The sequence below is a fragment of the Hyperoodon ampullatus genome (genome assembly GCF_949752795.1).
Source record: "Hyperoodon ampullatus genome assembly, chromosome: 11".
In the NCBI taxonomy this organism is placed as follows: domain Eukaryota; kingdom Metazoa; phylum Chordata; class Mammalia; order Artiodactyla; family Ziphiidae; genus Hyperoodon; species Hyperoodon ampullatus.
Window position 1 is genome coordinate 37241902 of NC_136924.1, and position 14162 is coordinate 37256063.

General features: G+C 40.5%; 1 protein-coding gene across 2 annotated transcripts in view; it reads right to left on the reverse strand.

The window, feature by feature from the left end:
* Positions 1-9679: 9679 nt before the first annotated feature.
* SLC25A17 (solute carrier family 25 member 17) overlaps positions 9680-14162 on the reverse strand; it is a gene marked incomplete at its 5' end in the record, with an annotated part of 47708 nt that continues 43225 nt past the window's right edge. For both annotated transcript variants that reach the window (XM_079714313.1, XM_079714312.1), the window contains one exon: positions 9680-10304. In XM_079714313.1, coding sequence (XP_079570439.1) covers positions 10157-10304 — 148 coding nt within the window. In that variant the 3' untranslated portion in view covers positions 9680-10156. The remainder of the gene's footprint in view (positions 10305-14162) is intronic.

Here is a 14162-nt window from a genome sequence, read left to right on the forward strand (position 1 = left end):
ACTCTTTATGTAACCGTGAACAAGTCATTTCACCATTTGAACCCATCTCCCCACCTGTAAAATGGAGAGCTATCATCTGCCCAATTCATCTCAGTGGTATGAAGTGAGCACCAAGTAAGACAGTAGATGCCAGATTGTTTTCTAAACTATAAAGCGACATATTAAGATTATTATTCATATCTGTACACCAGTGCTTATCAAGTGCCCAGTATGAATGAACTCAAAAATATCTGTGAAATAAATTAGTATCTTAAACGCTCCTGGGGCACAGATCAATGAGAGCTCTAGTTGGCTGCAACTTAGAAGCCTCAATACTTAGAAAATTTATTTCAAATTATGTGGTAAGATTTACCTGTTTACATTTTTTTTTTAAGATTTTTTTCTGTGAACCATTTCTAAAGTCTTTATTGAGTTTGTTACAACACTGCTTCTGTTTTTTTATGTTTTGGTTTTTATGGCCCCAAGGCACATGGGATCCTAGTTCCCAGACCAGGGATAGAACCCACATCCCCTGCATTGGAAGGCAAAGTCTCAACCACTGGACCACCAGGGAAGTCCCTACCTGTTTACATTTAAAAAAATACTTGTCTTGTAAAGATTTAAATTGATTTTTAAATTCATGGGTTATCAAAATGCCTTTTATGTCTTTTCTTTCCTGCTCTGCCTTTTAATCATTTTTCTGCCTGTTGGCACTTCAATCAGATGGTGAACAGAAACGAGGGAGTCACTCAACTGCGGATCAGTCAATTTTGCAAGTTTTTATTAGTGTCAGTAAAGACCAGTAAAGAGGTGGATGCTACTGGACAAAGGCTGTGTCCATTGTTTCTCTGCCTTCAGTTTCTATAGAGATTGAGAGCTACCAGCTTTAATATCTGGCCAAGAGAAGATTATAAATTGTGGATGACAAATTAAAAGTTTAGGCATATGCTTGGAGAAAGGAAAAAGTAAAAGAATATAATTTCAGCAAAATACTACCTACTCCATTCTTCGCTTTTATAGATAAAAAGGGTGCTTCAAGGTAGTGCTCCACCAAGTTCAAGCCACAGGTCCTATGCAGATTGCTCATCGAGTCTAAGAATGCTTCTTTTTTTGGTTTAACTGGGAACATATTTCACTAGGCATCTCTGACAGCAGTGATTTATAATGATGATAAAGGAGGCTGACTGCAATGCCCTCTGGTGGCCTAAAGGTTTCGCCATATCTGCAGCTGCATAAAACAAAAACAAAAAAACAGCCATTTTCTATCAAATAGCTTACTTATAAATTAAAAAGTCAACAAAGATAAATTGTAAAAGTCTTCTGTGCTTTTCATAATGATCATAATCATAAAGCATTTTTACAGAGGCACTTGCCCAATGTGACCCCATGTTCATGGTGATGCAGAAAATGATTAATAGCAAGTCCCTGCCCTCTAGAATTTGCCATCTAACAAAGGCACAGGAGCAAGGATACAGACTTGGAACCAAGGCTCAAAGGGGAGAACTGTGGAAAGTACACAGGCTTTAGAACCTTTGTAGGATTAAATAAGATAATTTATGTAAAGCAACTAGTATGGCGACTGGCGCATGGTAGGTGCTCAATAAATTATTATGTTTTAGCATGTGATATTCAATGATCCCAGCCATCTGCTGGAAGAAATCTAACTTTCAGCAAATCTAAACTCCTATTATGATTACTTTTGATATACCTCATTTAACTCTGAATTTCATAGGACTGTTATGAGAATTAAATGAAAAAGCATGTAAAGCTCAGCCCCTGGCATACAACAACTCTTCTTCCCTTTCACACTCAGAATGGAATTCTCCTGCAGCTTGCCAAAGTAGAGGTGAGGAGAGAAAGAAAGTGTTTCCAAAGTGACAAGGAACATAAAGGAATAGATAGGATGAAGTTTTAATTTAATAACATAATTCACAGGAGGCATACCTTTTGACCTGGTAACTGGATATTCCTGGAAATTTTTCTTAAAGAAGTAATCAGAAAATATAAAAGGAATCATATATTAGGGATTTCATCACATTATTTATAATAGCAAAAAAACTGGAAACCACCTAGAAGTCCATCAATAGGAGTCTAACTAAATAATGATACATTTATACAACACAATTCTATGTAACAAATTATGACATAGATATTTACTGACAGCAAATTATATTTGAGATGAAAAAGTTACAAAATTAGGCATAGTTTGATCTCATTTAAAAAACCCTATCTATAAATATATCTGTGAATGTATATATTTAAACAAGTCTGAAGATAGATATAGTTAAACATTAGCAGTGATTTCTAGGCAGTAAGAATATAGGAAGATATATAAACATATATATACAGGAATATATCCTTACTCTTTTCATTCTTCTTTTCTGTATTTTCTGAAAATTTTTTAATGACTGTGTATTGTTGTTGTTAAAAAAAAACCCAAAAAAGCTAAAAGAAAAACTTTAAACCAAAATGAAAACAGAGATACCTCCAAGCAGTACAAGACAGTGAAAGATTATTGGATAGAATACCAGGAGGTCTGAATTCACATTTTTGACTCCCAATCCTTTGCTATGTGACCTGAGCCAGATCTGTGTCTCCATTTCCCCATCTATACAGTATAAAAGCAATTAAAGTAATTCTTACAATAGAGAGAATAAAGTGAGAATGAGTGCATTAGGAACAAAATCTGTAAATGCTACACCTATAAACCAGTTGTAAATTAAAAGAGAAATAGAAAGGACTTCCTCAATTTTTAAATTCCCCTTCCCTTAAGTCTTCACTGCTTTTATAATTTTTAATACATGAAAAAATGTGTATTAAAATTCCCCTTAAGTCTTCACTGCTTTTATAGTTTGTAATACATGAACGAATGCACGATAAAGTACTTAGGGTTTTATCCTCAACTAGGCTCAGAACTATTTTCTAAGTAAACATGTCCATATTGATCCAGATAAAGGGCAACTCCAGACCTTGACAGTCACAGCAATTCACGATACCCTACTCTTTTTTTTTTTTTATATAAATTTATTTATTTAGTTTTGGCTGCATTGGGTCTTTGTTGCTGCCTGCGGGCTTTCTCTAGTTGCGGCAAGCAGGGGCCACTCTTTGTTGCCGTGCGTGGGCTTCTCATTGCGGTGGCTTCTCTTGTTGTGGAGCATGGGCTCTAGGTGTGGGGGCTTCAGCAGTTGTGGCGCACGGGCTTAGTTGCTCTGTGGCATGTGGGATCCTCCCGGACCAGGGCTTGAACCCATGTCCCCTGCGTTGGCAGGCAGATTCTTAACCACTGTGCCACCAGGGAAGTCCCCCTAAACTACTCTTGCTGGCCCTTCTTCATAGAGGTAGAACAAAATGATTCATGTTATGTCTAATTTTCAAAGTACGTTTAAAATTAGATTTTAAATTCATGGAGTACAGGGAATGTATCTTCTTTGTTTAGACCCAAATCTAACCATAGATAAAACTGTTAAGCAGGATAAGGGTCCTGATCACCTCTTCTTCCTTGTTGCAGGTTCTCAGTAGCCACCACCATTCCATCATGTGTTCAACTCAGAGATCTAGGTTGGGAAGCTTCTGTATCCAATTCAAACCAATGTACAAATAGTAAAGCATCACCCTCATTCTACTTTGCAAAACTACTTATTTCCTCCGTCAGGAAGGTCCTCTAACTTCCCTGGTGGTCCAATGGCTAAGATTCTGTGCTCCCAATGTAGGGGGCCCGTATTCGATCCCTGGTCAGGGAACTAGATCTCACATGCCGCAACTAAGAGTTTGTATGCCACAACTAAAGACCCCGTGCAGCCAAATTAACTTAAAAAAAAAAAAAGGTCCTCTACCCATTACTTGGTGTGCTCTTTTTTAAATAAATTTATTTATTTATGGCTGCATTGGGTCTTCGTTGCTGTGCGCGGGCTTTCTCTAGTTGTGGTGAGCGGGGGCTACTCTTCGTTGCTGTGCACGGGCTTCTCATTGCAGTGGTTTCTCTTGTCGCCAGGCATGGGCTCTAGGCGCGTGGGCTTCAGTAATTGTGACACACAGGCTCAGTAGTTGTGGCGCACGGGCTTAGTTGCTCCATGGCATGTGGGATTTTCCCAGACCAGGGCTCGAACCTGTGTCCCCTGCTTTGGCAGGCAGATTCTTAACCACTGCACCACCAGGGAAGTCCTACTTGGTGTGTTCTTAATTCAAATGTTGCCTTCTGATTACACAGACCAAGAAAGAGGTGGGTCCAGCCTCTCCATGCTCCCAAAGCAACTCCTGAACATTTACATTACTTTTTTTTTTTTGGCAATGCCGCGTGTCTTGTGGGATTTTAGTTCCCCAACCAGGGATTGAACCCAGGCCCTCGGCAATGAAAGCACAGAGTCCTAACCACTGGACTACCAGGGAGTTCCCTACATTACATTTCTTATGAGAACTCATTAGTGGTAGAATTCCAAGTTGTTTTTTGTCTGACCCCCATGCAGAACAATGAGCTACATAAGGGCAGAGAAAGTATTATTCATCTGGGTAATCCCAGCAAACTGCCATAGTGCTTGGATATGGGAGGTAATCAAAAACGATTTCTTGAATAAATGAATAGAATGTTATTCCTAGAATACGAATTTGCAATTTAATAAGGTCCTACATACCACACCCACATAGGGGAATCACCTACTTGGCTGGCCATCTACTCTGTCAATAGGTTCTACAGAAACTAAAGCAAAACAAGAATGAAGTACACATGGAAGAATTAGATAAGCGATACCACCACAGTTAGATAATTTTGGTGACTACAATTAAAGCAAAGAAATAATGGATCTTTAAAGCTTAAAAAAGCGGGCCTCCCTGGTGGCGCAGTGGTTGAGAGTCCGCCTGCCGATGCAGGGGATACGGGTTCGTGCCCCGGTCTGGGAGGATCCCATATGCCGCGGAGCGGCTGGGCCCGTGAGCCATGGCTGCTGAGCCTGCGCATCCGGAGCCTGTGCTCCGCAACGGGAGAGGCCACAGCAGTGAGAGGCCCGCGTACCACAAAAAAAAAAAAAAAAAAAAAAAAAAAGCCAAATGACTAGCAAAATAAAGTATACATCAAAAAAGTGTGAACTAATTAATCTAAGGAAAAGAAATATGAAAAACTGATAATCAACGACCGAGAAAATGCCAAAGGACAAGAATTCTAAAATATGTAAACTCATAATTAACAGATGCACTTGATTGGAGAAGGGTCAGCACTATTTTTAGCCAAAAACACTCATGCGACAACCGAGTGCCTACCCTGAGTAACACTCTACTTGAAAGTCTCGTTTCCTGCACTGGAAGAAGTTGGTATCTAGGGGAAGACAGAGATACTGCGATTCAAAACTCAATGGAGTGGGTCAATGATAGACGTATGTACAAAATAGTAAAGGAGTACAGAAGTCCTTGGAGGTGGGTGAGTAGGAGGAAGCAAAGTTCCAGAAAGGCTTCCAGGAAGAGCTGATGCCTGATCTGGGCAGTTCACCAAGAATAGTAGGAAGAGATTCCTGAAACTATAAACACAGGCACTGAAGCAAGAAACAGCACAGATTTATGGAGCCACCCTTGGATACAAAGGCCACAGGCTTTCCTTGAGACTTGTAGCATCATACTGGGGTTCAGATAGTTCATTACAGAAAGAATTACATATCTTCAATCTATGCCCCTCTAGGTTGTAAAAGGGAACCATGCCCTGGCTTAGAAGTCTTACTTTTAAGGATATCTGAGGGATGTAGTGTGGCAATGTAGAAAGTCCTGGAGTCAGCCTAAATTTTAAATCCTGACCCTCAATCATTGAGTGACCATAGATAAGTTACTCTTGAAGCCTTAACTAGTTTATCTGTTAATGGGAATGAACCTCATATATTTAGAGTTATTACAAAGATATCAAGATGTATGTAAGTTAATGGTGCCTGGCATTTACCAGGCACTAATGCGTGGAAGTTCCATTACCCATTTTCGTGGTTAGTTCCAAACCGAGTTTTCCTTCCCTTTCCCCAGACTGGACCTCATTTACTGGGTTCCACAGTTCACGGCCCAGTCTATGAACATTTTTTGAGCATGTCTCCTTGAGTGCTGTGCTAGGCACTGGTGCCTTGTCCCTCCCTCCCCCTGAACCTTCTATCTATCTCCTAATCTCTCCTTCACTCTGTCTTCACATAGTACTTTTCTTTCTTTTATTCTCTCACCTAGCCCATGGATGAGTTATTTTCTTGTCTCTTATGTCCCAGTGAACATAGTTTTCAGGGGCTACCAGTATGCCCCATAAATATCAGCACTAACCCAAGGCTCTTTCATTTCTATAGTGGTAAAAACCCTGTGGGGGTCACATTCATTACATTCACTGAATATATAAATATCCTACAAGTGAATCTTCATATATATTTGGTATTCTGGTGACAGTCAACACTGCCAGGTAAGTAATTTACCTGCCCAGAGGGAGGGCTCTCCAGAGATGTGTGGCATTTGGACCCATGAAGTCACAATTCTTTAGCTTCTCCAGAGAGCCAAGATGAGACGCTAGCTCAGCCACTGACTTTCTGCTACTGAACCAGTTCGCATATTACTGATGAACTTATAAATGTTTGGGGGCCTTAATCTGAATACTGGATAAATCATTAACTTATTGGATTTGGCTTCACTTTTGAGGAGATACACAAAAGCCTCCCAGAAAAGACATGTTCACAGTTAAAACAAATGGAAAGAGGAAACACTGCCCCAAAGTAAAACCTAGAAGGTTTTCTTGGTTCAAACAGCATTTATCTGATGGATGTTTTAGTGACAGATGTTTACTAGACTTACTGTGGTGATCATTTTGCAATGTATATGTACATCAAATCACTATGTTGTACATCTGAAATTAATAAAATGTTATATGTTAATTACATCTGAATAGAAAACCCCGGCATTTATTAAGCACATTTATATGTCACGTACTCTGCCAGATGCATATATATATATATATGTATATCTACATCCTGTTCTAAAGATTAAAGAAGGATTAAAGAAAAAATTTTGAAAATATATAAAACAGCCTTGCGCGGTAATCATTTCTATTAGACAAATAAACACAAAGACTAAGAAAGGTGAGGAAATGACTTTGTCTGTGGCCACAATGCTTTTAAGTGATAGAACGAAAATCTGAACCCAGATCTGGCTCAGAATCCAGTGTGCTTTCCACTGAACCACAGTTGCATCTATTCAAACAGTCATATCCCTCATCAATAATAATAATATTATAATAATAGTCATCACTAACATTTATCTAGCTTTTCTCATGTGGCAAGCCTTGTGCTAAGAAATTTATGTATATGATCTCATTTAATCCTCACAATCACCCTATGAGGTAGGTTTATCAAGATCTCCACTTCACAGTTGAGAAAACTGAGTTTTATACCAGTTCAGCAATTGCTTTGTTCCCACAGCTGGTAAAGAGCAGGATCAGACTTGAACCTAGGTCTGTCTAATTCCAGAACCTATTCTCATAATCATTACACTAGACTGCAGGAAACTCAACTTTAGTCCTGACTCGAACCAGGCAGGTCATTTGATAGTTCTGTCTCAATTTCCTTGTTAATTAAACGGGGATACCGTTACTCATCCTTACCTATTTCACAGAGATATTGGGGTTATAAAATGAGAAAGTGTACAAGCTTTAAGAAGGGAAATTGCTATATAAATCTAGGCTTGTCACAAGTTTCACTCAGATCTTCCCTCTCCCACGATCATAAAGGGAATTAGCTGACATCATTAACTCTTAAACATTCTCTGAAGTGGGTAGTGAGGATTATTATCTCCACTTATCAAAAAGCTAAAGCACAAGGAGATGATGTAACTTGCTAGTCAGTGACAGAGCTGGGAATAATACCCAAGATTCTAACTCCCACTGTTTTTGTTCTTATGGTAAATCCTGTTTCTGCATTTCAAACTTAATTGTAAAATAGACAAGGGTGGAAATATTAGTGTCCACTTAAAAACACAGATTAAATTTTCTACTGAGGTGACACTAACATAATCCCTAAGGCTCTTAATCCTCACGTTCTAGAGAAACCTCATAAAGAATCAAAAAGAAAAAATTTTCCATTCCCTTAGTATAGACTTCGGCTCCTTAGTTTTCTCAAGTAACTTATTAATAATCAAAGATTACAAAACCGGGTGAGTCATTACCTAGTTTCAACTATGCAGTGAGTCTGTAAGCTTCCAAAGGGAATATAAACCACATTATGAAATTGTTCTTTCATAAAATCAGAAAAGAAAGAAGCATCAAATACATTCTCACATCATAAACATCTAATATAACTATATAATCTGACTTGGAAATTATTTTAACGTACCAACAATACACAATACCCTGAGCTCAAAATTCAAGTTCCAAAGTGAACATCAAAATTAAAATAGTAACAAAAGTACACATGGCACCTTTATGATCAATCTTCTCCCATGCTCCCCACCCAAGCCTCACCACCAACACAACACATACCTTAATATAAAATAAAAAGTAGTAATGGGGCCAATTCTCTGTCTTCAGTTCTCTAGCTTAAATAGGGAAGTGCTCAGGCTAGTTCCCAGATTATCAGTTCCTCTTAGTTGCTGTTTTCTAGAACAACACAATGATCTTTCAATTATTTCTAGTTTAATAATCACATATTTTGAAATTACCACAGGGACCAGAGGAGAAATAAGGGAAAGAAATTTCCACTCTCAAAATTGAATTTAAATACTGGAGTCCACAGACACTTGATTATTACTCTGACTCCGACTGAATTAGACTTATAAATGAAAAACCTGTCATTGTGTTATAGGGACAAAAACTAAGTCAAAAACTAAGTCAAACTAAGTAGAACTAAGCTGTTGTTCTACTAATGTCAAGGGAGTTTGCTTCTTGAGTGCCTTGAGATGTCTAAATTCATTGCTGGCCACATAATAAAAGTCCTATGAACCTGAACATGTGCTACGAGGTGAAAGTAAATGACGACACGGGACTCCCAGTTTTTTCAGAGGTTGCTCTAATACATTAGTCTATTTTTCCTTTGAGAACAATCTTTGTCTTGGTTTCCATAATTGAAACCAACTGTATCTTCTGCGGGGTCAAGAGCTCTAAGGTCTCTTGAACTTTGATGTGAGTACAAATCACCTAGGTATCTTGTTAAAATGCGGAATATGATTCAGAAGATCTGGGACTGCATGTCCAATAAGCTCCCAGGTGATGTCGATGCTATTGCTTGAGGCACCACTCTTTGAGTAGCAGGACTCTAAGGAATATTTCCAAATAGAAATAACCTCAATCAAGTTTATTCTCAAAATATACAGTCTCTACCAAGAGTTTATAAAAGAAGATAATATTCCAGAGCCTAAACAAGGTATCTGCTCCCTCTCCCTTTTCTGTGATTTTTACCAGCTGCTTGTAAACTCAATGTAATACTGTAAAGGGCAACTTTTAAGAATGACTTTTGTGCCGACAATTTATTGGGGCCTATATGGATGAATGCAAAACCCCAAGTTTTGTAGTGAAAAGGTTGATTCAAAATAAATATTTTAAAATTATGTCAAATACTAAATAAATGATATTTACAAATAGTTTATAAGAGAATCATTTGGAATTAATAATTTTCATTTCCCCCACAAAATAAATAGCTCACACACTAAAGAAGATACCTTTTCTTAAGCAGGAGGGAAAAAAATGCCAAGAAAAATAAAGTCATGCTTATGGCATAGTCATAACATTTTTAGTGAAGAAAATACCAAGATGAAGACATACAAAAGTATATGAGGAGAATTACATGGTAGCAAATTTGCCCTAGGACCTGGGGGAGGGTTCAAGGGAAAGGGACCATCTGGCAAATCTAAAAAAGACTTTACCTGAAAAAGATTATACATGAAAGCAAGAGTCCATTCCCCTCAAAAAAACCAAGAAACCCCCATAAACTTTCATTTTTAGATTTTCAATAGGTTTTCTTTTCATATGGCCATTGGCCCAACCTCCCCCACAAAATTCAACCAACCATCGTAAAAACTAAGTTGGTAACAGGTCAAGCTGGCTATACTCCATGTGTAAACTTAGATGCATTTCAAGCCAATGAGGGTAAAATTCTCAGTGGAAGGAGCAAGTAAAAGGGGAACTGCTTCCCTTCACAGAGAAGGATCCCCTGTCTTGAGCATCTCTGAGTGCCTGGCGGTGGAAGGTGCCTCAGCGCTTGCGTGCGCTCTTCAGCCCCATGACTGTGAAGGTAGCAGCCGTCAGCTTCTCATAAACGAGGAACATGAGAGCAGCAGTGAGGACTGTCTGCAGCAGTTTGGCTTCAAGGCCTTTGTAGAGTCCCATTATTCCAAAACGCCTAAAAAGAAAGAGGTGAGAAAAAAAAAAAGGTTTTCAAAGAAACAATACTATTTTGCAAAGGTTTATTCTTAGGATCAAAAGAAGCTATGGAAGTTTTAGATATAACGGACTTCTATTGTTTAAGCACTTCTTATCTTTAAACGTATTTGGGGATTGATGAAAGTTTAGTATTTCTTCACAGCCACCATTAATTAGTGGAATGCTGACAGTATCCCACAGATAGGGTACAGATCCTAAAATCCTAAAACCATTTTTATGCCAAAATCTGGGATCTAACAAAGAACTTTTAGATCTTGACTTTAACACTCTCCCAACTCAGTTATTTCAACCTAACAGTCCCTAAACGGTAGCAAAGCTGCCAATTGGTTCAGATCATTGTAGCCTCAACAAAACGAGAGAAAGTGACAGAAATGAAAAGCTCTCCAATTCTGAGTCTTCCCATACATTTGATCTTTTTTTTTTTCTTTTTTTCTTTATTTTTGGCTGCATTGGGTCTTCATTGCTGTGCACGGGCTTTCTCTTTGCAGCAAGTGGGGGCTACTCTTCGTTGTGGTGCGCGGGCTTCTCACTGTGGTGGCTTCTCTTGTTGCAGAGTACGGGCTCTAGGCATGTGGGCTTCAGTAGTTGTGGCACGTGGGCTCAGTAGTTGTGGCTTGTGGGTTCTAGAGCGCAGGCTCAGTAGTTGTGGTGCATGGGCTTAGCTGCTCTGCAACACGTGGAATCTTCCTGGACCAGGGTTCAGACCCGTGTCCCCTGCATTGGCAGGCGGATTCTTAACCACTGAGCCACCAGGGATATCCACATTTGATCTTCTAACCAAGTGGTTCTCACATCTAGCATACATCAAAATCAGTGGAAAAGCTTGGTGAACCACAGATTGCTGGGTCCCCTCCAGAGTTTCCGATTCATTCAGTCTGGGATGGCAGTCAAGAATTTGCATTTCTAACAAGCTCCCAGGTGATGAGGATGATGAGGCCAGCCTGGACACCAGCCCTTTAGACCCACTGCTCTAACCACAGAGAAGAATGCTTCAGCTAGAACCAGGAGTTCAGAGTAAATGATGTCTCCAAAGCTTCTTTTTGAGAGTGAATTAATCTCATATGCTAGTTCATCAGCAACTCCAGGGCTGTATACAGCACGCAGACTGAGAGATTAAAGCTAATCAAGCACTCCATTCAGAAACTATTCTACATTTTATACATTTGCTATGTGTGAAAACTTATCATTTGAAGCAAATCATGTGATAAATAGGAATGAAAAGACTTGACCCATGAATTTCTAGTTCATTGACTAATTTGAATTGTGTTCCCCCAAGAAAGCCAAGAAAGTCCACTTCAATGTTTCTCAAGGTGAGGTCTGCTGGGAGATAACAGAAAAAATCTATACTGGTCTCTGTCCTCAGTTCCTAGCACAGAGCTCCTGAAGCCCTTGTAATTTCCTAAGTGATAAGAGCACTAGGTGCATTTCTTATTCTAATATTTAGTCTTGGGCTTCCCTGGTGGCGCAGTGGTTGAGAGTCCGCCTGCCGATGCAGGGGACACGGGTTCGTGCCCCGGTCCGGGAGGATCCCACATGCCGCGGAGCGGCTGGGCCCGTGAGCCATGGCTGCTAAGCCTGCGCGTCCGGAGCCTGTGCTCCACAACGGGAGAGGCCACAACAGTGAGAGGTCCGCGTACAGCAAAAAAAAAATAAAAAATAATATTTAGTCTTTGATCCTAGTTCCTGATATAGAGTTCCTAAATCCCTCAATTTCATCAGTGACAGTAGGGTCTTCTGTTCTAATGAGGTGATTCTTGGTGGGCTCCTGGATGGGGCTGGTCACCAGCAAGACCAAGCTGTGATAAGAAACGTGGAATTCTCAGCCCCATTCACTATTCTCCAGAGAGCGGAGGGGCCCGGAAATGGAGTTAATGATAGATCATGCCTACATAACGAAGCCTCCATAAAAATCCCAAAAGTATGGGGTTCAGAGAGTTTCCAGGTTGGTGAGCACATCCATGTACCAGGAGGGTGATGTACCCCAACTCCTCGGGGACAGAAGCTCCTGTGCTTGGGACCCTCCCAGATCTCTTTATATGGCTACTCATCTGTATTTTTTTTTTTTTTTTTTTTTGCGGTACGCGGGCCTCTCACTGATGTGGCCTCTCCCGTTGCGGAGCACAGGCTCCGGACGCACAGGCCCAGCGGCCATGGCTCACGGGCCCAGCCGCTCCGCGGCATGTGGGACCCTCCCAGACCGGGGCATGAACCCGTGTCCCCTGCATCGGCAGGCGGACTCTCAACCACCGCGCCACCAGGGAAGCCCTCATCTGTATTCTTTAATAAACTGGTAAACGTATGTGTTTCCCTTTCCCTGAGTTCTGTGAGCTGCTCTAGCAAACAATCATACCCAAGGGGGAGGAGGTCATGGCAACCTCCAATTCGTAGCGAAGTCAGACAGAAGTTTTGTGTAACCTGGGGACCGACTACCTGTGACTGTCATCTGAAGTGAGGGTCAGCATCCTAGGACCGAGCCCTTCCTTAACCTGTGGGATCTAATGCTATCCCCGGGTACGCAGCATCAGAACAGAGTTAAATCACGGGACGCCCGGCTGGTAGCACACAGAACTGCCTGGCGCGGGAACCCCCCACGCAACGTCTGGTGACCGGAAGTGCCAGAAGTGAAGTGCTCTGTGTCAGTAGTAAAGGAAAGATACACAGTAGTGTCGATTTTCTTCACATCCACTCACATCAGAATCACCAGGGTCTGTTTAGAAATGAAGATTGCCAGGCCCCGCTCCAGAGGGGCTGGATGAATCTGTATTTTAATAAGCACTTCAGGTGTTCTTAATCAATCAAAAGTTTGGAGAGGCCTGGCATGGTATACCGCACTGTCCGATATGGTAGCTACTAGCCACACGTGGTCATTTAAATTTAAATAAAATTTAAAATTCAGTTTCTCAGTTGTACTGGCAGTATTTCAAGTGCTTAACAGACACACGTGGTTGGTGGCAACCCTACTGAACAGAACAGGTATTTCCATCATTGTAGAACGTTCTAGTGGATGAACGTTCATTCAATGGTCCCTGAGTGCTTACTGAGCGTATGAGTTTGAACATCTGGCTCTGCCTGCATCTGTCTGGTGTTGGGCAAGTCACTTTCTCTAAACCTGCTTCCTGATCTTCAGAAATGGGAATATAGTCATCCTTCCACACGCACAAGGCTGAGTGAGAACCAAACAAGATGAAAGATGTAAAAACACGCTGAATTTCAAAACTATATAACTCTAAAGATTTCCTGTTGACACTATCTTCTTAACTTTCTTAACTACATCTCTCTTAACTCTCACAATGCTGGTAGAAATAGAAATGGGTATCATCTTTTTGGGTCAACATGGCAATACCTATCAAAATTTTGTATGTTTAAACTTCTTAAGTAATTCCACTTCAAGGAATTTTCTCTACAATTATAATAACTGAGGTATACAAAGCTAAATTTATGGACTATTCATTTGTCAATGTTTGTAAAGGCAAAAACCTGGAAACAAACTATTTATCATAAGTGTATTGGTCAATAAATTATGGCATATTATGTAACAAAAAACGCAGTCATTTAAAAAAACTAGATAGGGCTTCCCTGGTGGCGCAGTGGTTGAGAGTCCGCCTGCCGATGCAGGGGACACGGGTTCGTGCCCCGGTCCGGGAAGATCCCACATGCCGCGGAGAGGCTGGGCCCGTGAGCCATGGCCGCTGAGCCTGCGCGTCCGGAGCCTGTGCTCCGCAACGGGAGAGGCCCGCATACCGCAAAAAAAACAACAAAAAAAACTAGATAAATGTACAGATATTGATGTGAAGGTTTGTAACGTTTTTACAAAAAG